General features: G+C 44.4%; 1 protein-coding gene across 2 annotated transcripts in view; it reads right to left on the reverse strand.

The window, feature by feature from the left end:
• The window catches only part of SCNN1G (sodium channel epithelial 1 subunit gamma), a 74,557-nt gene that overhangs the window by 38,078 nt on the left and 12,681 nt on the right, over nucleotides 1–23,798 (reverse strand). Inside the window, exons 1-5 of one of the 2 annotated variants that reach the window (XM_069209673.1) lie at nucleotides 14,778–14,893; nucleotides 12,327–12,657; nucleotides 5,906–6,224; nucleotides 2,402–2,598; nucleotides 1,919–2,022 (exon numbers count right to left, since the gene is read on the reverse strand). In XM_069209673.1, the coding sequence (XP_069065774.1) occupies nucleotides 1,919–2,022; nucleotides 2,402–2,598; nucleotides 5,906–6,224; nucleotides 12,327–12,646 (940 nt within the window). In that variant the 5' untranslated portion in view covers nucleotides 12,647–12,657; nucleotides 14,778–14,893. Of the gene's footprint in view, nucleotides 1–1,918; nucleotides 2,023–2,401; nucleotides 2,599–5,905; nucleotides 6,225–12,326; nucleotides 12,658–14,777; nucleotides 14,894–23,798 lie in introns of those variants that run through there. The other variant, XM_069209672.1, reaches the window with a different exon arrangement.

Raw genomic sequence — 23,798 nt, forward strand, 5'->3', positions numbered from 1 at the left:
GACTTGTTATAAATTACTATAAGTAGGCGGCACACTTACCACCCTTTGTGGAACTGGGTCAATTTATACTCCTTACTGGAGCCCAAGCTCGAGGTGCATTTCGAAGATTCTGTACGGAGCTGTTTGTAAGTTATAGATAGTTTGACATTGATTTTGACACTATGGTGGTCATTATGACATCTGCCTTATTCTTAGAATACCGCCAATGCCACAGGCCCCACATACCTCCGCAGAGGTGACCATCCGTCCGTCAGAATATGGACACTGCCGGACTTCCGCCACACATAGAGCGGAAACCTGGCAGTAGCCATGCTGGCGGACGGTGGTGTCCTGGCGGTGCGAACACCTGCACTGTCCCGCCAGTAGGATGCCACCAGTCATATTAAGACCTTTAATACGGCCTGGCTGTGTCCTGCTGGCGGGTGGCTGCTGGCGTTAGTAGCACCCCTTCCTGTTCCCTGCCGAACGACCTTCTCCCTGGAACAGGTAAGGTGATCGTCTGACAGGGGGCGGGGGGTCAAGGGGTGTTGTGTGTGAGTGTGTGGTGTCTGCATGTGTATGAATGTGTGTGTGAGTGTGTGAATGTGAGTGTTATGGTGTGTGTGTGGTTGTATGCGTGTGAGTCAAAGCATGTATGAATGTTGAAGTGAGTGCGTGTCTCCATGACAGTGTGTATGCATGTGAGTATGCATGTATGGATGATATCTGTGCATACATGTGAGTATGCGTGTATGGATGCATGGATGTACGCGTGCCTGAATGTGTGTGAGTATGTATGAGTGAATGCGTGTATGGATGACTGTGGGTGGATGCGTGTCTGGAAGTGTAGGTGAATGGGTGTATGCGTGGTGCATGTGGGTGTCTGTGTGCATGCATGTGGGAAGGGGTGGAGGGTGGGGGACGCTGTGACTGTAGGGGGGTGAGGGGAGTGGGGGGTGATGTGAGTGTGTGTGGCTGTGGGCGTGTATAGCTGTGGGGGGTGGGGGCAGTTTTGTGGTGGGTGGGTGTCTGCTTGTGTGTGAGTGGGTGTCGGGAGTGTGAGTGTGTGTGTGTCTACGAGTGCGTGTGTGAATTAGGGTGTGTGCGTGTTTGCATTGGAGGGGGTGGGGGAGCATGTACTTGGATCGGAGGTAATAGGGGTGTTTGCATCAGGGGTGGGGGGTGAGTTTGGATCGGGGGTGGGTAGGAGGGTGATTTGGATGGGGGTTAGGTGCTTGCTCGGGGGAGCCATCTACCGGTGACAGGGAATTAATTCCCTGTCACCGGTAGACCCTTCCGCCATGGTTTTCGTCAAAAGACCGCCAGGGTCAAAATGAGGGCCTACTTGTTTGGAGGGGATGTTTTGCAGCATGTTCCCCATACTACTCTACTGTTGGGAGGGGATGGCTTGTACAGCCATGGAATAGCTGCTGACAGGCTTGCACTTGATAGATAGGTGACTATAGTACAGTGGGAAGAGATCATCAACCTCCCACACTGTGATGTGGTGAGGACTCTACTGGGATGAAAGCTTTTACAGAGATACAACAGAGTCTGGCGAGGATAAGGAGATTGAGGCAGAGAGGAGTTAAGCACACAAGACAGTGTAGACAGTAAAAGTTTAGGTTTTTGTATATGTTGCGTTAGTATATAATGTAACAGGAGTGCTGCATGGAAAAGGTGAAGAGGGGTGTGTATCAGAGGTTTGGGGGTGCTGCAATGCAGTGTAAAAGGTCATGTTTATTGTTGAAAACATTGTGATGTTTCTCTTCAGGTCTGTAGAGTGGGAAATCAGGCTGTGGGGAAGATAGATTCAAGATAGAGCTAAAATAATGTTAGCAGGATGAAAAAGACCATTTTAGCATATGATACAGAGTTAAAGACCCCCAGCATGGTGTCATCTTGAGTGTAATTTAAATTAAATAAAAGGGGTCCTTACCGTAGATGCTGCCGCCAGTAGACGTACTCATTATGGTCCCATCCTCACCACTGTTGAAGGTGTAACAATTCCCATATAGTGGGTGGTGGAGGAGCTTAAAGTTTCTGAAAGAAAATAAGAGGCAACTCATTGAATTCTTGTCTTATGGTCAAGTTGTGTTATTGCCCTCTATCCCCTAACACCATAAGTGTAGCCCCAATGTCTCTGTCTCTGTGAGGGTGTGCACCCCACCACCACCATCCAATGGGCTATTGAGATGAAAGGGCATCTTTCTCTCTGGTCTCTGGGACAGATAACTCTCCCCGCTCATCAGATATGATTTCGACTGTTCTCCATACCACCAAAAGGCCTGTTAGTCTTTCTCCATAACCAAGTAGCTTGAAGTAAGAGGTCAGGTGTGTGCTCAGCACTGGGAAGTAATCAAAGTGGGGTTCTGTCTATGAGCAGATGGAACAAGGAACAGGGGATAGCCTGCCGTCTCACCTGGAATTGCTGCAGGGCATCCCATTGAAGAAGCAGGTGACAATTAACTCGTCTGCGGTGTAGCTCATCTCAATCTTTTTTTCCATCGGAAGCTGGGCCATCAGGTTTGTGTAGTGGAGATAGTACCACTGCTGGATGGCATTCACACCAGAGCTGAAGGTGTAGGTGGTACAGTCTGAAGCGTTGAACTGATTACACTAATTTAGAGAACAAAAAAAACAACCTTAGCAATATATAGCATCTTGGCTCTTTCCAAAATACTACATTTTGTGAGATTCTGGTACCCTAAAGGGGACATGTTCTGTATACCAGACCAATGCCTGGATGCTGATCTATCAAGTACTAAAACTGAAAGGATGTGTATTCCTGCAGGAATCCCTTGAACTAAATAATAGAACATGTGACCACTCTGTATCTATGTCCTGAACCATCAAAGCCCATGTATGTAAAAAAGCAAAGAGCCATATATCCCTGGACAAGCCCTAAATGGAGTCCTTATGGAGAAAGTGCCTTTATCAGGGACATTACTCAATGAGCCCTGGACATGAAAATCCCTGTATCTGTGTGCCAATGGCACTGCATGATGGCTAATATGTGGATGGGATCTGATTCATGTGTTGGTGAACAATAAACGGTAAACCGTCCTGCTGAAGACTATCTACACATGGCTAAAATGGTGTTTATATCAACAACAAAGAGAGTGAGAGAAAGAAAAATGTCATCCCTGGACTACATATATCAAACAAAAAGAGAGAGTACCTTGTTTACCTAACCAAAGTTCATACAGAGTCTCTAACATTCAGGACTAAGTGGGGGATGAAAGCCATATTGACGCACGAAACCTGGCGGTCATCCTCGACTCTACTCTCTCCATGACCAGGCAAGTCAATGCCGTCTCCGCGTCCTGCTTCAACACCCTCCGTATGCTCCGCAGGATCTTCAAATGGATCCCCCTCGACACGAGAAAAAACGTTACCCAGGCCCTCATCACCAAAAGACTCGACTACGGGAACGCCCTCTACTCAGGAACTACAAACAAGCTCCTATGACGACTCCAACGCATCCAGAACGCCTCGGCCCGACTCATCCTCGATGTCCCCCGCCGCAGCCACACCACACTCCACCTGAGAGGCCTGCACTGGCTCCCCGTCAACAAAAGGATCACCTTCAAGCTCCTGATCCACGCACACAAAGCACTGCACAACACCGGACCCACCTACCTCAACAACCGACTCAGCTTCCACACCCCCACCCGAAGCCTCCGCTCAGCCAACCTCGCCCTCGCCACAGTCCCCCGCATCCGAAAAACCACCGTTGGCGGCAGATCCTTCTCCTACCTTGCCGCCAAGACCTGGAACACTCTCCCCACCATCCTACGACAGACCCAAGACCTGCTGGCCTTCAGAAGGATCCTCAAGACCTGGCTCTTCGACCAGTAGCACCCCCCCCCCTCCCCAGGGCCTTGAGACCCTCACGGGTATGTAGCGCGCTTTACAAATGCAGTGATTGATTGATTGATTGACTAGGGCACTTAGTAGAAATGGCTGAAACATGTTGACCATGATTAGGAATATATGAGACCACTGATATCTCAAAAGTATCCCACATTGAATTTAAAACTGCTCAATATCACCAATATTAAAATACCTCTTAGGTAGGTGCACCTGAGTCAATTTTAAGTCACTTGCACTTTTTTCACTTCAATCAAAACCACTAACTCCGCTGTAAAAAAGCACAGAAGTACACCTTGGAGGCACTCCCCTTCCAGGGTGGGAGCCCTGTGATGAAGCATGTCACCAACTAGGTTGGTGAGTGATGGTTCTGTAAAGAAACACTTAGCCCCCCCGCTTATTGCTAATTGTAAGGGACTCTTTTGGAACTTTGGTTCCGTAAACAAGTTAATCACTCTTATTGTTTGATTTAAAATGGTATTTAGACAGAATATCTGAAACAGAAATATACTTTCCTATTTGTGCTTACCTTCTAGACATTTTGGTCCTTGATATTTTTTACACGATAATATGACCTTACGATATTACTGTTTCCGATATTCTGTCAGTGATCTGGCTTTACCCAGTCCTGAATCCCTGGCAATCACCAACCACAGACATTCTAGAATGTTTCTTTGTTTGATGATGAATGCTGGGTTTACTTTTTTGCACTTACGTTCTCGATATTTAGACCTTGACATTTTTGACACAATATCGTGTCCACACAATATTTCTGTTTCCAGTATTCTGTCAGTGGTCCAGCTAAAACTTTGAGAGCTCCAGAAATGCCTTTGTCTGTTGGTTTAACATGAAGGCCCGGGTAGCCCCCCCTGGGAGAAGCCTGAAGATTGCATTCAGCTAGGGTGTCGCACTAAACTTCACAAACTGTTGATGTGGGATTTGTGAATTCATCAGCTAAAGTCTCACCGAGGGAATAAAGCAGATCTTAGGGATAGTCCCTTGCAGTGTGAAGCTATAGCAACTTTGAGTAGCATGTGGGGTTCTCATTTATTTGTCTTTTTTTGGAAGTTTTTCCTGGCATACTTGATTGTGGCATGTGTACAGGCAGGGTTGGTGGCACTACTGTGATTAAAGAGGCTCATTTTATTAAGTATTTTGCAATACATTGTAGTGATTGAGTTTTGAAGGGGTCATATTGTGAATGACATTGCAATATAGCCTTTATAGCCCACGGCAGAGGGTTATACTGATTGAAAAAGACCCTGAACCTGAGTTATAGGCGAGGGCTGCAGGCGAGGGCCTATATTGAGGTGGAAGGTCTTGAATAACTGCTATAGCCTGAGGCTGAAGGTATATTAGGCTATTAGAACATTCCGCCCAGTAGGGGGAGAATGTTCTAAATTAAAAAGGGAGAAACATGAAGACAAACACTAAAATGTTGGAGCTCCGGCCTTATACCAGCCAGTATTATCCCAGAGCTACTCCATTGTCTTCAGTGGAGCTCATCATTCCATTGTTCTTATAGATCTGAAACACTCCAGCAGTCCTCATCAAACAAAGTAACATTCTAGAATGTCTATGGTTGGTGATTACTAGGGATGCAGAACTAGGTAAAGAGAACCGGTTTTTCCTCCACACTGGATTGCCTCTTGAAGGGAAGGCATATATAAGTTGCACAGGAAATGTTGTGGGATTGTCAATGTTGCCTTTGAAGAGGTGGGTAGAGCTAGTAAATGCCAGGGAGCTATACCCCAGGATTTCTCTGGTTGGGTTTGAAAGAGTGGGTGCCAATGATCATGCTGTGTTTGTTTGAATTCAGGATAGTAGCTGTGTTTCATGAGCACTTGTAGTGGTAGAATGTGATGGTTGTGTTTGAAATGCAGGATGGCATTATAATATTCAGAGTATAGGGGTGTAGGATATAGTAGTTTGTGTTTGAATGGGGTGGCATTAGTTGTGTTATAAGTATTGCTTTGGGCAATGGATAAGGTTGTGCCACCAAAAGTCATGTTTGCTGAGTAGATGATTGACTTGTTAATTTTTATGTACTCACCAGTTGGAACCCCACAGTTTTCCTGCGTAAAGGCGTGGGTGCAGCTGCACGCTCCCCATCAACCATGCGTGATTTCATTCTTCGCTTCCTTCCACTTGGAATGTCTGATACAAGAATCTCTTCCCCCATTATGTCTTCAATTCTCACTAATCGAATTTTCTGGAGAAATCCTTCAGGGTCATTATCATTTTCTCTCTTGTGCAAGGCATCAGTGTCACGCCGCTGGCGGATGATGGCATCTGTATACCCATACAAATCCTTCAAGTTTGCAATGGTTTTCTCTTCCAGATTGGTCAAGTATGGTTTTACTTCTCTGTACCTGCAGAAGCAAATCACAGGTCATCACTGATGGGCACAGAGAAAGCAAGCAGCACAGAAAGAAAATCAGAGGTTAAAATCAGAGGCATGCAACAATTACAACTGTCTGACTCTAGAGGCATGCAATAACTAAAGCCCTGTGAAGACTGAACCATCTTATAACTACAGCAGCACTCACAATACAGAAGTCTAGCCCAAAAGCATTCAGAATGCAAACACCTGTGTATATATGGCACTCAAATAAATGCAGCACTCCATTCTTGTCTTGATAGTGTTTTTATTTGCTTTCTGTGGGTAAAACTGTGGTTGGCAGTTGGTTCAGCAACTCATCTTTGGGGTGAAAGAGCAAGTTCTGCAAGTGAGTGGTTTAAAGTGGACCTTTTCAGCAGGTTTTGAAGAAAGAATGGAAAGTGTGTATTGGGACAGTCTTTAACCAAGGGGTTTGTGAGCTGAAGCGGTAGCCCCTTGCCCCTCTGCTCATCTGATTCATCCTCAGTGATTGGGCCTGGGTTCAGAGTCACACAAACAGGCCTCAACCCTCACTCTGCACAGCCCCTTATGTTTGGGTAAGGAACCCCAAGGTAGCAATATCCATTTGGAGTCCACCAAGCTACTGCAAGTTCTGCCCATCCCAGACAGAAAGACCAGAGTGAAAGTTGGTAAGAGCAGATAGCTTCCGCTGAACAATTGCAATTTAAATCAGCTGTTTTTGTGAGCACACAACTGTTTAACTTGCTTTCCTTTTTCCACACACTGTATTAAGGTTACTAAAGGGCAAATTCGACCCTCCACCCTTCCATGTATATAAAAAGGACAAATGAACTGAATACAAACCCTCGCCTGTAGTGTGTAGAGAGTGTTTTATTATACTCTCTGTGGGTAAATTTGTGTTTGGCTGTGGGTTAGCAACTTGTTTCTGGGTGAAAGTGCTCGTTTTGAAAGAGCATGAATGATTGGGCCTCTGTGCAGAGAAGACCTCCCTCCCACCTTACACAGTCCTTTAAGTTCGAGGTCCTGTAGTTAAAGGGTTTTTATTGAATTCTATGTCTTGTTTTTATTTCACCCCTTTGGTTAGGCTTCTCACTGGTTGTAGTGCTTAGGGTTTGGCTGCTGATTATTTGTTATGGCTGGGCTCTTAGTGGACCTAGGACTAGAGCTTGGCTTCTAATAGGGTGTCAGAGACAGAGTTCTGATTGGTTGCTAGGGATAAGGTTGTCAGTGGAGCTGGGGCTTCGTTTTTTTTTTTTTGATTGGTTGCTATGGATAGGGTTGTGTTTGATTGATAGAGCTAGGTTTCTTATTGGCTTTAGAATACAGGGTTACAATTCTGATTTGTTAGGGTCGCCATTGGCACAAAATAAGCTCATTGCAAGGTCTCATTAACCCTAGGGCTCAGGTAATTATGCCCAGACATCCAGGTAAAGGTCTGCAGGTTAAGTGTGTTGACTGATTGGGGCTGGAAAGGGCCTAGGGCCAGAAATTCTGCATCTCCACCATGGGATTTTAGGTAGGTCACAACTCACTTACAAAATCTATATCAGTTTATACTCCCTAAACTCTGCCTATACTAAATACACACCGTTCATATAAATCATTGAATGGCTTTAAGTACTAATAAATCTCCCCACCAATTTAACTTTTCAAATACAAAAAAGCAACACCACACAACCTATTTCAAACAATACAACAATTGAATAACCACAACCCAAGTACATTACAAGCAAAATATCAGGAGTCCTGGATGTCATCAAAAAAAAAAACTACAAATAACAAGATTTGAAAAGATCACTGTGGACAACTGTGAATACTTGACGATAAGATGTCACTCCACTCCAACTATAATCCATACCTTCCTCTTAATATATCACCACTATACAGCAACTTTAAAGATGTCTTACTTGATACAGTAATCAACACCCATCTGGACCACCTAAGCCTACACAATTGAGGAGACCTCAACATATGGTTTGACAAGAAGAACTGAACCACACCCACAGCTATCACAACCAACTGTGAAACCTTTAACTTCCAACAAAACATTTAAACTTTTCTGACCCAACTGACTTCACAGGACACACTCTGGATGTCATATTTGCACCTCCAACATAAGCCACAATTACAGACAACTTCCCCGTAAGCAGGAGCAGCCATGTCATCATCATTTTCAAGATCATTACATCTATTAAAGGCAACACTTCAAAGACACCAAAAGCCAACAACAATGCGCGTACAGACAATGGAAAAAACTAGACATCCACCAAATCAACACCCACCTTGAAAGAACCCCTATAGACATGCGTCAGAAAGACATACACACCTTCTACAAGTTGATCTCCACTGGACTGGGCTAACAGATACTGAAAAAAACAACATCCAAGGGTTGATCATAAAAGGACACTACATGGGTCAAAAACATCAACAAAAGAATGAAAACACAACTCAACATACTACAGTGCAAATGGAGAAACTCAAGGGGATGAAACAGACAAACACACTACACCACTATAACAGAGCCTACAAGAGAGTCAACAGAACCACACAAAGACACCACTACCTTCCATGCATAACTGAAGCAGACTTCGCTTCAAGAACTGCATAAAATGTAACAGAATTCTACAATCCACATTGCTAAAACACAGAGATGCTACGATCACAAATCTTCTGTGACAAAACTTCCAATCAACTGAACTTAAAAAAAATAAAAAATGAAAATGTCCTTAAGGAGAATGCAGACAACACCGCAACAACACATGACCTAACCCCCATAGAGAGAGACAAGAATAATCATCAATATATACTTTCAATAACCTGCCATAAAAAAAAATCTTAGTATTATCATTGCAACCAGGCCATCAGAATCACCTTCAGATACAACACCGCCAAAGCCTTTAAAGATTTCCTTTGCTCAACCTGTGCAGGCAAGGTAGCCAGAAACTAAGTTCATTCCCACCTGAGCTAAAAACTCCTACATTAGATCTCTGCTCTAACAGAAAAACCCGACCGATCCATCCCAGCAAACTACAGGCCGATTTCAAATTAGAAAATGTCTAGGAATTTTTTTTTAGGGAACAATGTTTACTTTACTTTCTAACTTTACAGAACATTTTGGCTTACTGTTAGATCATCAGTCTGGCTTCAGGCACATAGTCAGCCAACATATCCATTTGGGATGATCTAAAACTCAAGAGTGGACAAGGGTAGTGTATCTGCCTTGTTACTTCTGGATTTATCAACTGCATTTGACACTGTCCACCGCCACATGCTACTAAAAAGACTCCATAAGCTTGGAATATATACAAATCCTCTAAAACTGATTGCTTCTTATCTCAAGGACAGAAAAAGTGTAGTATACCCCCCATCATGAACAGATACTGAATAACTGAATAGATCTGTCACACATTGCTGAATAATTCAGAGGACTGTAATATAGTCTACCACTGCAGGTTCCAAATATCTTTACAATCTAACAGCTTCTTTACATCTCACAAAGACACTCAGATATGGGATGATAATAGTAATGCCCATCCCAACAGATCTCTTCACTTCTCTCTTCCTTCAACCATGTTAGGTCAGGACCTCAACTATGCACACAATCTCAAATTAGACATCCCAGTGCAGTAACCATCTAAGCAGGCTACATCATAAGAAATACCGTAAGGGTTCTGTAGAGCAGGTGGGAGCGTACCGAAAACCATAAAACTGCGTGTCGGTCTTTCACACTTCATCACCCACTGTGCTGCATCTCATAACATCATAACCCCACCTCGGTGGTCACTACACACGACATGGAAACACTTACCACATTGGATCAAAACAAAGACAACATCTTTCCAGCCACACACCATACACGGTGGCGTGTGCTGCCCGTGTAGAGAAGTGCTTCAGAGCACCATGTAGGGGGAGTAAGCGTAACATAAATGCTACAATGCAATACAACATGTAATAGCTGTATCACTCGAAATAGAAAATCATGCTATAACCATAGAACTGGAAACATAGAGGGATGTGATAACTATAATACTCAAAATATCAAGACTTAGAATAACTATAGCACTCATAATGTAGAGATGCGCAATATTTTACTACGTAGAGACATTCAAAGACTATAACATTCAGTATATAAAGACTTGCAATGACTAGCAACTAACACACAAAACAAGGAGCTACGTGATAAGGATATCATGTGAAATACATACACATCCAATAAATGTAGCAATCTGAAGAGAGGTCTGTGATAACTTAAGAATTCTAAATACACAGGCAAGCTATAACTAGAATATAAAGAGACATCCACAACTACAACACTAAGGGCCTCGTTTAGTCTTCGTCAGATGGGTTACTCAGTCAGAAAGGTGACAGATACCCTGTCCACCGTACTACAAGTGCAATCGGATATAATGTACTTCTAATACTGCGGACGGGACAACTGTTGTGTTTGTGACGGAGTAACTCGTCCGACAAACACTAAAATTGGTTCTGAATCACTTAAGTACAAAGGCGGACTCTAGCAATAGCATTTACTCTGTAGATGCATGTAATAACTAACTGTCTGACTTCTGAAAATGGGCTTACGGGTGGTGATAATTAACAAGAATGATTAGTTTATTATTATTATTCATGTTATTAGTACTACTACTACTACCACTTTAGCTATCAGTTACACCCAAAAAACAAAAGGTGACAAAGTGTAATAATAATGATAATAATAATAATAATAATAATAATAATGATAATAATAATAATAATAATAATAATTGTAGTATTAATAATAACAATTGTAATAATAATAATAATAATAAAAATAATACGAATGGCAATATTAATAATAATAAAAATAAAAATAATAACAATAAAAATGGATGTGCACTTGTAATACAAATACTTCTATTACTTTTAACGCTGCTAATACTGCTACTAATAATAATAACAATATTAATATCTGCACAGAGCTCACAGGGGCCAGTGAAGAACAGACTCTTGTCTATGTGCACTTTCAAAACTGATGCTTCTTGTTGTAGGGGTTGAGGATGCAGAAGCTGAGGACATGTATAATAATAATAATAATAATAATAATAATCATCATAATAATAATCATAATAATAATCATAATAATAATAATAGTGTACCGAGCTCAAAGGGAGCCTTAGAAGCCACTCTGGCTTCCCTAGCCCATATTGTTTTTGCACTCAGTGTTTTGTGCAAACACTACTCGGCCAGGATTCAGTAATAAAACAAGGGTCCGGAGAAAGGCTTTGGATCATGTCCCACATTGGAGAGCCATGTTTTGGTGGGAGCCTGGCACTACAATCGATGCAATAATGCAGGCTTTTGGTGGATCACATTGGGTTCTTGTAAACTGATGGGTGACTTACTGGTGAGGTTGGATTATTGGTGGCTGGTGTCCCACTCTTGAGTTCCATTCCTGTCCCGCCATCATTTGGGAAAATACTGGTCAAACGTGACCAACAACGGCTGAAGCATGTAAATGGTCCCGCATCGTCCAGGGGGCACAAATGCAATAGCTGGGAAGTGAGCTGAGTCCAGAGTTTAGTTCAACCAACTTGAGTGAGAATATGAGATGATTTCCTTGTGAGGTTGTCCCAACCGACCAGAGGTCCTTGCATCTGGCGCCTTCCAGGCACAGATGGGGACGGGCGGTTAGCCTCGGGCGTGCCACAGGCATGTCCACTGCACGGACATGCCGGGCTGCATTTATATCTATGTTTTTGGTCTGCTCTAAAATGGTGGACCACAATAGAAAAAAAAGGGCCTGGAATCGACTGGAAGAGGGATCGTAAAAAAAAAAGCCTGACCGACAGCCCAACTTGAATATAGCAAAATGTGCAACTAAGCCAGAGGACTATAACACGCCGGTGTGCAGGAAAGAATTATATTTAGGGACACAAAGTGCAAGAGTACGATCAGCTAAAATCTCATTGACAGAACACTAAAATCAGACTCCCCCACCATAATTCTGCAGCATTGACCTCTCTAAGCCTGTAAAGACCCTCAACCCCTATAATAATAATTCAAATAAGAAGGAGAAGAAGAACAAGAGACACAAGAGACACGAGAGCACACTTCTGAGAGAGATGCTTCTTACTTGTAGGGGTTGAGGTTGCAGATGGTCACTGCAGGAAACTCCAGCTTCTGGAAGCTGACGGTGATGGAAACTGTGACGCTGTAGAAGGACATGATGAGCAGTGCGCACTGCCAGAAGATCAGGCCCACGGATGTCACGGTCAGCCCGATCCAGATGAGGCGCCGCAGACGCCCCTTGGACACTACAATGCGGCGGCACCCGTGGGTGTTGGTGGTCAGGCAGTACCACTGCATCAGCTCGTAGAGCGTGGGTGCCTGCGGGCCCGTCACGGGCAAGGTCTTCTTCAGCTTCTCTTTCAGCTTCTTCTTGTGCTCAGGCATGGTGGAAGCCGCTGTAAAGGAGAGAAGAGGAAGAGAACTTGGAGTGTGGTCTACATGAGGAGATACAGGTAACACACATGAGAAGCAGCTGCCTTCAGGGACTCATTCAATCAGTTCGAAGGAACAAGAGAAACTGAGGTCGTGACCTTTGTGTAGAGTGACACAGCTAACCCATGCGTGAGACGGCGCTGCCTCCAGAGACATATCTAACCAGGACTTGGAAACAGCAGAGAAACTGAGCTTGTGACCTACATGTGGGGAGACACAGTTAACACATGCGTGAGAAGCAGCTGCCTTCAGCACGCAATCATTTCATAGGAATAGAAGACAAACTGAGATCATGGCCTACATGTGGAGAGCTACTGTGAACATAGCCACAAGAAGCATCTGCCTTCATTGACACATTCAGTCAGTTCATGGGAACAGAAGATAAACTGAGCTTGTGGTCTATATGTAGTTAGACACTTCTGACACATACATGAGAAGTACCTGCCTTTAAAGGCACATATGTAGTGAGATACTTCTAACATATATATGAGAAGTACCTGCCTTCAGGGACACGTGTGAAGTAAGACACTGGTAACGCATACATGAGAAGTACCTGCCTTTAGAGACACATGTGTAGTGAGACACTTCTAACACATACATGAGAAGTACCTGCCTTCAGAGACACATGTGTTGTGAGACACTTCTAACACATACCTGGGAAGTAGCTGCCTTCAGAGACACATTTAATAATTTCATAGAAACAGAAGACAAACTGAGCTTGGGGCCCACATGTAACACTACAGTGCTAGCATATACGTGATCAGCAGCTGCCTTCGGTGACACATTCAATCTGTTTATGGGACGCTTCCGATCTGACAAGTGCAGGAAAATGCAGATAATAAATATGTCGGTGGCATCATTACTCCGCCATCATATCAGTAGTGAAAGTGACATCACAGGACCTTTGACCCCTGACTGATGAACAGGGAATACGTCATACAACATTTGATACCTCTTCCCTTTGGCAAAGCCACTGCATGGTTTAACAATTTTACGTGCACACTTGAAATTACAACAATAATATTCAGGAACAAAGTTTAGTGAAAATGTTTCCAGGAAAAGTGAAAATGTAAGTGAGCAACATATTGCTTACTAGTCAAAATTTAATGGAAATAATATAAAGTTGTCAAAATTTTAAAGATTAGTCAAAATTCCTTACAAGAACTCGATCAGTTAAGGTTAAGCATCGTCAACCAATGTTAAGTATAAACAAACATTGGCAAAGCTAATTGACCTGACTCATAACCAAAATGCAAGACTGATCTGTTAGCTTTGGTAGTGCTTGTATGCTGTGTGTTCCTGGCATGAGCTCTGGCAGGAGGAAGGTGGCAGCTGACTGTAGCAAGAAGCGCAGTACTGAAAAGATGAACCAGCAACAGTAGGGATGAAGGATGCTGCAGGAGGGAGGGGGAGCAGAAGGAATGTGCTGGTATCTGTAGAAGTGATGGCTTTGGTGGTGACATAGGGAAGGAAGGACTGCTGAGGTGAGTAATGCAAAAGGGACGTGAGCATCCCGAGGGATGTAACTGCATGAAGGAGTAAGGCTGCAGGGTGGGCAGCTGAGATGTGATGGAGGCAGAAGGAAGAGGGCTGCAGGGAGAAAGGAGGCTGTAGGAGGCATGAAGGCGTGCAGTGTGTATCTTGATGAAGGAGTCATGCAGAAGTGTTCAAGAGACGGCAACTGGGGGCAAGAGAAGTTGGGAAGGGGGTGCGCAAGTCTGAAGAGGAAACAGGGTTGGAGGAGGAAGGTGACTGCTGCAGGGAATTTTGCATTTGCCGGCTTGAGTGCGCAGGTTTTGCACAGACGTGGGTCCCGGGCTCACTGTGCCACTGGAACCAAACTATACCTGGCTGGAGAGACCTAACAAGGGCAAAACCGGCCCTAGTTGCTTGTGTTCTGGTTCTTGGAGGACCTGGCCTAGTAGTTTGAGCTGGAATGTTCCCATGAGGAGCAGGTTCAAGATTGATTTGCATATGACTGGGACCAAACTCAGGTGGCACGGTGAGCAAAATAACTATGGATTGGGATGCGGCCCGAGAGATTGTCAGTGGCTGAGATTAATTCAAGCACTCCATCCATCACCTTGTTGTTTTTGCACAGCTTCTGGCGGCAGAGTGATGCAAGTAGGAGGCTGGTAAGGTGCAGCAGCAACGGCGGCTGTTTCGACTGACCGGATTGCAGAAGGGAGGCACACAGTCACAAGTTATCTGTGAACCAGACAAAAACAGCCCTGTCAAGTTTTTTGTCTTTGAATTCTGAGACCTGTATTCACATTGATTTGATTATAAACACAGGACTACAATTCCCAGAATTCAAACAAAATAAACACCCCGGACTGGACCAGCACATCACACATGGACCTGGGACACCTGGCAGATGGGCGAGTAATGTGGGAGAGTGCGCAATCTGGGCAGCAGCACGGGTGTTACGGAGAAGGCAGTGCGTACAACTTTACAAGTAGGTGGAAGTGATCACAGCCCTTTGTTATGCTCTTATCGTGTTGTGTGGTATTTAATTTTACTATGTGATAAAAGTACTTTCTTTTCCATAAATGATAAGTCCATTGCTGGTCCACATTATCATGCCAGTTGGTTGGCTCTTGAGTTCTGCCTTCTTGCTCCCACACCACCTCCCTGAGAAGCCAGTGACTGATTTAATCAAGACCACACTGACTTTTCATATGAGCAGTTTTACATGTCCTTTTATAATCATGAGCGTAAAAGTCCAAAGATGCAAAGTGTGGTTGGCTACAAAGACCTGTGAACAGAGCTCCAAGACTATACCCAGCATCACTGACCAACACATCTCTCAAGGGATAGACATGTCAACGCTTGGATGTGCAGTCCCACCTCCATGTAATGCAATCTAAACCTGCATCCCATCCAGCAGTGGTGGGCAAGGTTTGCAATGTCAGTAACTGAGTGCTCCTCTCCTGGCGGTGCTTTGCAGGGGGGGGCGTGCATTCTCTGCCCCTTCCAACCCTCCCACTGGTCTTCCCTACACAGAAAGTGAACTGTATTGCCTTTTCTGCCTGCAATGTATCTATTTATTTCTACCCTGTGTAGATAGAAGTGGGGGTGAGAATTTGAAGAAACCAGATATATAGCGGTCTATGCAAGTCTGACACCCGAAATACGAACAGAACCACCTTCTGGTTGTCTCTAGTTACACCCATTCCCACCCCCAAAAGTAAAGTGCCAGCAAATAAGAGAGGCGAGTGCATGACGTCAGACAGAGGTGGGAGGGAGACCTGAATGTGCTGAATTTGAGTAGAACGCCTCGGCGGCCCTTAGGCCATGCCTCGACTGCGCTGTACTTTATTTCAGGCGCTGTTCCCAAATGCGGCGAGCCAGAGCAGGGAGAGGCAGGCGACGCGGCCTGCCTTCAGAAGCCTGCTTGGTTAGAAATTGGAGAGCACCGTGCCTTGCCGAGGAGGCACTTGAGACATGCTTGCAACTGATGAGGACGACAACGGCTAGACTATAATTTAAGGCGTGTAGGCGAGGTCGGACTGAGGCCGAAAATAGGTCCAGGTAATAAATAAAAGTTAGTGAATCAGATAGCTACAAAGTGGCCCACATTTGCAAATCAGGACAGTTTTGAACTTGTACATCCAGCTGTATAGGTAGTTTGCAAGGTACTGGAGAACACATTTTTTTGTTCTTATTTGTGGTAATCTCAGCAAATCCAGCAGCAAAATCCCCTCCAGAAGGTCTTAACAAGGACCCCAGATGGCTAAAAAAGCACGTTCATACACTGACCTGTCAGGCTAGCCTTTCCGGCACTGTCAGATTGCCCCATATGCTCTAAATGCCTGTCCGACCCTATGTTCATGTAGAACGTACTGACCAATGTTTTTTTAACCACAAAGGATGCTCAATGGGTTAATGTATCTGTTGTGGGCAGACTCCAGACTAGAAGAGTCAATCCAATGGGTTGCATCCAGGAATAATAACAGCATCACAATACCTGCCCTTTCTAAGTTTTGCAAAATAATGGTCTGGAATGAGACCTAGAGTGGCTGAGATTAGTTCAAACATTCCTCCCATCACTTTTTGGTTGAGCACGCAAGCGCTCTGGCCTGTTGTAATCTGTCTGCGGGCTTTTAACCATGCCTACCTCATGTCCATCACTATCACTCGTTCATGGGCTTGCCTTTCACAAATCCATTGTTATCATTGGTAAATGCTTTACGTTTGTCCCTCCTAAGGGCAGTTTTGTTACCCCACCCCTTGACCATCGACCCTGTTACATGGCTAATTGCATGATTGGCGATTTGACTGTGAATGAACTTCTTTTTCCTTTTGTGTCTCCTTCATGCTCATGCTTATGGAGGCTGTGGTGCTTTGAATCGGCTCGCTTATGTCAACTGTTTTACTTTTACTTTTCAATTTATGTGACAAGAAAAGTCCAGTTAGGAATTTACAACACTAATAGCTCTAACTTGAGCAAATGTGTGACCCTTTGCATTGCAAATGGTTGTTTGCATTTTGTAAGTAAGACGTCCTAAGTGCAACCGGTATGCCCAGATGTGTGTCTTGTGCTCACTGTGCCATATGACTCAAGCCGCCCTCACTGATGAGGGCTAAGTAAGCCAAAACTGATGCCTTAACCTTGCGTGACCTTTACAACAGGTTGTAATACCACACAGGGCTTTGCCATGCATGCCTTAAGGACCAAATGAATTCTACGTGCAAGTTCTCTTGCTCACTTTACCTCACTAGAGACCTATGGGGTCTCATCCTTTCATGTACCTCTTTCTGTTCAGTCTGCCTGACATGAAACAGTAGGGTAATGATTAATGAAGCTTGACAATAAGTAATCAGGGCAGTACACATACATCCTTGTCCCACCTCACACAGGACATGTAAATGGCCCCACCTTGTGTCCTTCAAGACATGTAACCTTGAGAAAATGTCCAGAGTCTTTTAAAAGGCAAATAGCCTCTCAACCGTCAATGGCAACCAATGTGAGATTCCAACACTGCAGACCTGTAACAGGAACTTTTACTGCCCACTTGTGGCAGCTTTTCCCATTACCAAGCAGTGCCAGCACTTTCTAGTGCCCAGAAGTACCCTCTTCCCAATGCACGGCAGTGCCTACTCTTTGTATTGTGCACCTTACCTGCTTCTCACAATGCCCACCGACGCTAGTTAGAGATAGTGCCAATCAATGCAACATCCCCACACTGCCCGCCAATGCAACCTCCTCACATTGCTCACCAGTGCCAGCTTCTCACTGTGACGACCATTGCCATGTCTTCAGGCTGCTTGCCAGTGTCAGACACCTGATATTCCCCATAATGTTAGTCCATCACACTGCACCCCAGTGCCGGCTCCTCCCACTGACATTTTTCGTCATTCTTCACACTCACCCACAGTTCATACTTCTCACACTGCCCACCAGTACCAGCTCATCCCTGTGCCCCAGTGCCTACTCCTCACACTGCCCAGCTGTATCTTCTCTTCACATTTCACATCACTGCCTACTTCTCGCGCCACTCATCAGTGCCAGGCAGAGCCCACTACTCATCCTACCCTAGTGCCAGCACTTCTCACTTCCCACCAGTGCCACCGAAGTGCAAGTGCATAAGTAGGGCAAATGCCCCCTGCCCACTGATGCCATCTTCTCCCACTGCACAGCAGTGGCTCCTCCACATGTTGTCATGATGTTTGCATCAAGCCTGCTCAGGGTGCTGCATGACTCTCCTGTGATTGGACTTTGCACTGGGGCATCAGGGTTTTAAGCACCACATGTTCACCCCTATTCGGGTTCTACTTTTCAGTTACTGTTCCCTCTATTTACTTTCCACATTACCAGCCCTGCCAAGTTTCCCAGGTGCATGCGTGATGTGCTGCTCCAGTCCAGTTTTTTGCTTTGAATTCTGGGAATTGTAGGCTTGTTCGTTTCATTATACAAAAGGACTACAAGGCCCAGAATTCAAAATAAAAAGCTGGACTGGAGCAGCACATCACGCAAGGAACTGGGAAACTTGGCAGCCATGCATTACCTTTCTCGCTCCACCTCGCCCCCTCTCTATCTCCTGCCCTCTTCCTCCTCAGCAGACTCATTCCGCATCTCTGTTGCTCCAGCTCACTATCTTCCTCTCTTTCTTCTACCTGTTCCTCAATCACTCTTGCATCTCATTTCCCTTCCATTTTCTTTCTATCTTCTCTCCTATTCGTTCTTCAATCTCTATCCCCTTCTAAATCTTTCGGGATTTGCCCCCTGCCCTGATCCCTCCTCTGCCTACCTCCCGCAAGGCTGCGTGTACCAATGTGTGCCAGTCAGAGAAAGGTCCAGGTGCTTGGATAGGGTAGACAGTCAGTCACCCCCCTCCACCTTCCCCCACCCCAGAGCCATCTGCACCTCTGCCCTGGGTGCCTGAGCAGGAGAGACTCCTACAAGGGAACCAGACAGTCCCGCAGTGACCCACTCTTCACTTAAAGTTCTCAAGTGACATACATGTGGGATCTGATCTCATTTTATCTACATTGTTACTTAGAGAAAAGGCAACTTTCTAGTCAGTGTCTTTTGCTCCTGGAAACCGGGGATTAAGATAGACCTAAGTCATACATTCCTCCATTTTAGAGAAGCAAAGTGGGAGATTGTATTTCCCCCTTTGACTTTCCATTGAGGTAACTTCAGGTGGGAGACAGTCAAAATAAAGACATTCTTTGCTTCAAAAGTCAGGACTAGGACACGCTCGCAGAAGGAGCTTTGTGAATCGGGCCCTATGTGTCCTCCAGCATGGCCTACTCATTGTAACAGAACATTCGATTAAAACAATCCTGTTACTCTTAGGGACTATCACAATGTCTTCCAGTGGAGATTCAATGCTCTGTACAACTCCAATACTGACAGTCAGGTGTTGATGCATACATGCCAACCCTCCCAATTCAGGCGGTAGACTACCGATTTCAAGGCGAGTCTCCCGCCTTCCGGTTCCTGCATGTAAAAATCCGATTCCTCTGCGGGCTCCTGCTGACAGGGCTTGGTCTTGTGTAACTCGGAGTATGCACTGCCAGTAACCTGCTCCCCCAGGCCAGTGCACAGCATTTGCATCACATTCTCTCTGCCTGTATAGCGCTTTCTCCATAATCCTGACAGGTAAGGAAAAATTACATACACTTGCGTAGCTAATTTCCGATCCTGCAGCATCAGGCTTGCAAATCCCATACATAACAGTAACCCGATTCGGGCCACAATAGAAGTCAATGGGGGAAATACATTCTCCCAATTTTTTTCTACAAATTTCCCACTATTCTCTTCTAAAATGTTGGCATGTAAGCTTATGCATCATTTTCAGGACTTCGGGAAGCCGTAAATTTTACAGAGCGCTGTTTTTCTTTTATTTTATTTTTAGAAATCGTTCACCAGCTTCGCTAACCGGAAAGTTGGATTGTTTTTAAAAATACAACAAGCACTGAGATGGGAAACTTCTCAACAAGGCTGGTAAATTGCTGCTCTTGATCTTTAGGTTGAACCACATCCGTGCTTGCTCCAGGACGACGAGACGTCCGATAATGGAAGAGGAAAAAAGGCAGTGGCCATTGTGTTCACTCGCTGTCACACATGGCTGAGGTTTAGTGTGGGAGAAGGGGGCAGAGGGTTCCCTGCAGCTGCATGTACCGCATAATTGTGTTTTTTTCTGAAACCTGAAATTGCCACATAATCCATCATCTACTGCATAGTCTGCAGATTTTTACAAAAAAAATGTTTCTACTGCAAACGGATTAAAAGTGACATAACACATGACAACACCTGTTCCTGCACAGTGGGAAGTGCCTCCCAAAGGTTGACTGGTGAACTTTCAGTTGCTTATTGCTGTATTTGGGTGTTAAACTGGTGCCAAAAAGGTGAAATATTTTCTTAGACAGTGTTAGCATGTGTAAAAGCTGACAAAATAATGAAATAATACTGTCACAAATGTGCTGCATTAAGCAGCATAGTTTGTTTTTCTTGCTGCATGATTTAGTGAACCCTGTTGCATAATTTTATCTTCCCCTGTCCATAATTCCAGTGGTGATGACTAAGGCCCTCATTACAAGTCAGGCAGGGTGGAATTAAGTCATGGAGGCAGCTCTGCATGATTCCCACTGGGTCTGTTTTTCCGCACCGCTTTGTTTTTAAAAGATGCGATTTTACCAGGTGGTAACTCCTCATGGTAAAACTGCTCGTGGCTTTGCCCTAGCTTTTTTCTGACCTGGGGGCTCATATTCCTCCTTCTTGACAGAAAGCACATTCTACTACTTTGAACCCCTCACTTACCCCACCCATCTAGCCCACATTTACCACCAGCTCAGAGCAGGCAAATCCCACTGAACTGCAAATTCTGTGTAGCTTTACGATCAGAAAAATCATTCCAAAGCAGCCTTTGTAAGAAACATGGTCACGTATCTATATAGTTAGACTTTAGGCAGCATAAACACGTGAAAATAAAATGGCAGAAAATAATGCAGTGCAACCATATATTTAGCACCTAGAGAACATAGGGCCATATGTACGAACACATTTTCCCATTGACACAGAATGGGAAAAACCCTTTGCTACATCTGGCCCATAGTGCATTACACATCTTCAAGGACTAAAATACCCACTATAATAATGGTACCAGCAAGACCCTTAAAACACAAACTACCCTTAGCTATAATAAAAATGTTCCAGCCATGAGAGAGCTTACAAAGACACTGAATGGTGGGAGAGTTATTATTTTGGGGTCCCAACTAACATAGTGTGGGACCCAGAGATGACCTAGATAGAAAGAGTGTGTCATACTGAACGTTTTAGAGGTAGCCTCATTTTCCAAGGACCACCACAGGCCAAGTTATATGCAAAAATGTGTTTAAAAAGAAATGGCTGCAAAGCATTATAGGGCAAGTTTTCCCAACTGCAGTGAATATTGTGGTATCGGCTCTCCCACTCTGCCGGGAGATGCTTTGATCATTTCTGTGTTCTGTGTTTACCAATTACAAGGGATTTTTTTAAAGCTGTGGAGCACATTGGGGTGAGACAAAAGCAAAATTGAAATGACTCCGATTAGGTAACAGTATGAACAATGTGAGGAGTGCTACAATATCGCTGATCGAGTTCACGCAATTCGTGCTTATAGCACCATGGCCGCCATGGAGCGCGAAGGGGAAAGACAAAAGAAAAAAATAGTTTGCCTTTCTGAAAGTATATCGGCAATCTTGCAATAGTTCATGTAATAGGGTCAGTCTCAAAGGCGTAACAAAAGAGCCTCAAGGCTGGACAAATGTAAAGCATTTACCAATGACATCAAGGGATTGTTGCAAGGCAAGCCCAGGAATGCATTAAAGTGATGGGCATGAGATGGGCGTGGTTAAAGCCTACAGAGTCGATTACAACAGGTCGAAAAGCAGGGCTCCCGCTCTGCTATGCTCGACCTGTAAAACCCTTCATCCCTATTTCTAGAGCAAAACTTACACTATATAAATACCAAAACGAATGGCTTTTCAAATATTTATTTACGTTGGCTGAAATCTCAGTTTGATGATTTATCCTATAACTGGCCTGTGCAGGCTGACCTCAGGATTGCGCAGCAGTCACCCATAGCTGTGTGCTCTAATCTGTGCTGACAGCATGCCATGTAATGCTAGGAGGTAACTTTCATAGAGATAATTGCTTTCTTGGCATAACTGCGACAAAGATTACTTTTGTGGGAAATGATTCCAACCCTGGGTGGTATTTGAAGACCTGGAGAGGTGTAGCTCTTCATTAGACAGGCTCAACCTGCTACCTCCTGGTTCCCTCGCCTCAGAGAAAAAAACAGCTTTTCATTGTTTGCAGGTCGCCAGTTATAGAGGGGCACTGCCCTATTTTAAGGAAGTCTTAACTTTTTAGAGAACTTTGGGGCAATCTTAACTTTTTAGTGAACAGGAAGTTTACGATTAAGAGGTGTACGCTTACAATTTTCATGAAGTTACTACTGTTTTTTTTTAATTCACACATTTCCTAAATCTAGGCAACAAAAAATCTAGGACTTTCATAGATTTTTGTGATGATGCCAAACCTTAACTGGTGAAATTCCTCCCAGTTGAGCATATGCCATTAGTATTAGGCGTAAGGAGTAAAGAAATTGAACTTAAATTTATTTCGCTTCTCTTGATAATTGTTACCGTGTGGGACTTATTTTTTCAGTCAATGAAGGTGGGCAATATGGATCTGAAAAAACATGGAAAATGTTGATGAACAGCCACAAAGTTATGACTTTGTGGGTACCCACTAGGTTCCACATGTCCACTCTGCTCCCCTCTCCGAGGAAAACTCGTGATGCCACCCAACCCAACACTTAAACTACCAGGAATGCCACAGATGCCAACTCACTGGCAGGAATCCAGATCTGACGGCCAGGATCCTGTGGTCAGGATCTGTTAGTTGTGTTTAAGGTGATACTTTTTCTGCTCTTAACTAAAACAAAAGTGCCAGCTGTTTTGTAAATGTGGACTTGAGTGCTGCAGTTTTGGTATTGTAGTCGCATTTATACACACTTCATACCCTGAGGAGGTGTGAGAGAAATTTGTTGGATGGGTAGCACACTCCTCCACAGGAGGCTTTGGGGGAAAGAAGTGTTGTTTGCAATGTGGACTTTGTCAGTGGTGTTTTGAGGTTGTGTGTGAGGACAAGTGTGCTGCTGCTTTATGATTTTTTTGATGCTGTGCTTTGGCATGTAGTGAAGCAAAAGGACTAAGAAAAAGGGCTTTTGAGATTGACAATAGTTCTTGTTTGAAAAGATAAAATGTGTGAATAGAGTGTAGCCTATGTGTGAGTGTCATGTGTAAGTGGCGAGCTGCTAATCTGGATCACTGTGAATGTGCAGCTGTGGTTATGCCTAGGGAAGAGTCAGGGGTAGTTACACATGTGGTTGTGTCTACCATTGGTAGGGTTTTGGGCCAGCCCCATCCTAATGTTTGTATTGTCCATCCACACCTACCGATAGGAGAGGATCCTTTCTGCTTGCTGTGGAAACATCTTAGAAAGACTAGGCCTTCACTTCCTTCTTGGAATCCAGGTAGCCATTCAATGTTTATTTTCTTTGTTGCAGGAGAGCTCCTAGCTTTGCTTCTTGCACGGAGAACTAGA

This window comes from Pleurodeles waltl, chromosome 10, assembly GCF_031143425.1.
Source record: "Pleurodeles waltl isolate 20211129_DDA chromosome 10, aPleWal1.hap1.20221129, whole genome shotgun sequence".
NCBI classification, from domain to species: Eukaryota; Metazoa; Chordata; class Amphibia; order Caudata; family Salamandridae; genus Pleurodeles; species Pleurodeles waltl.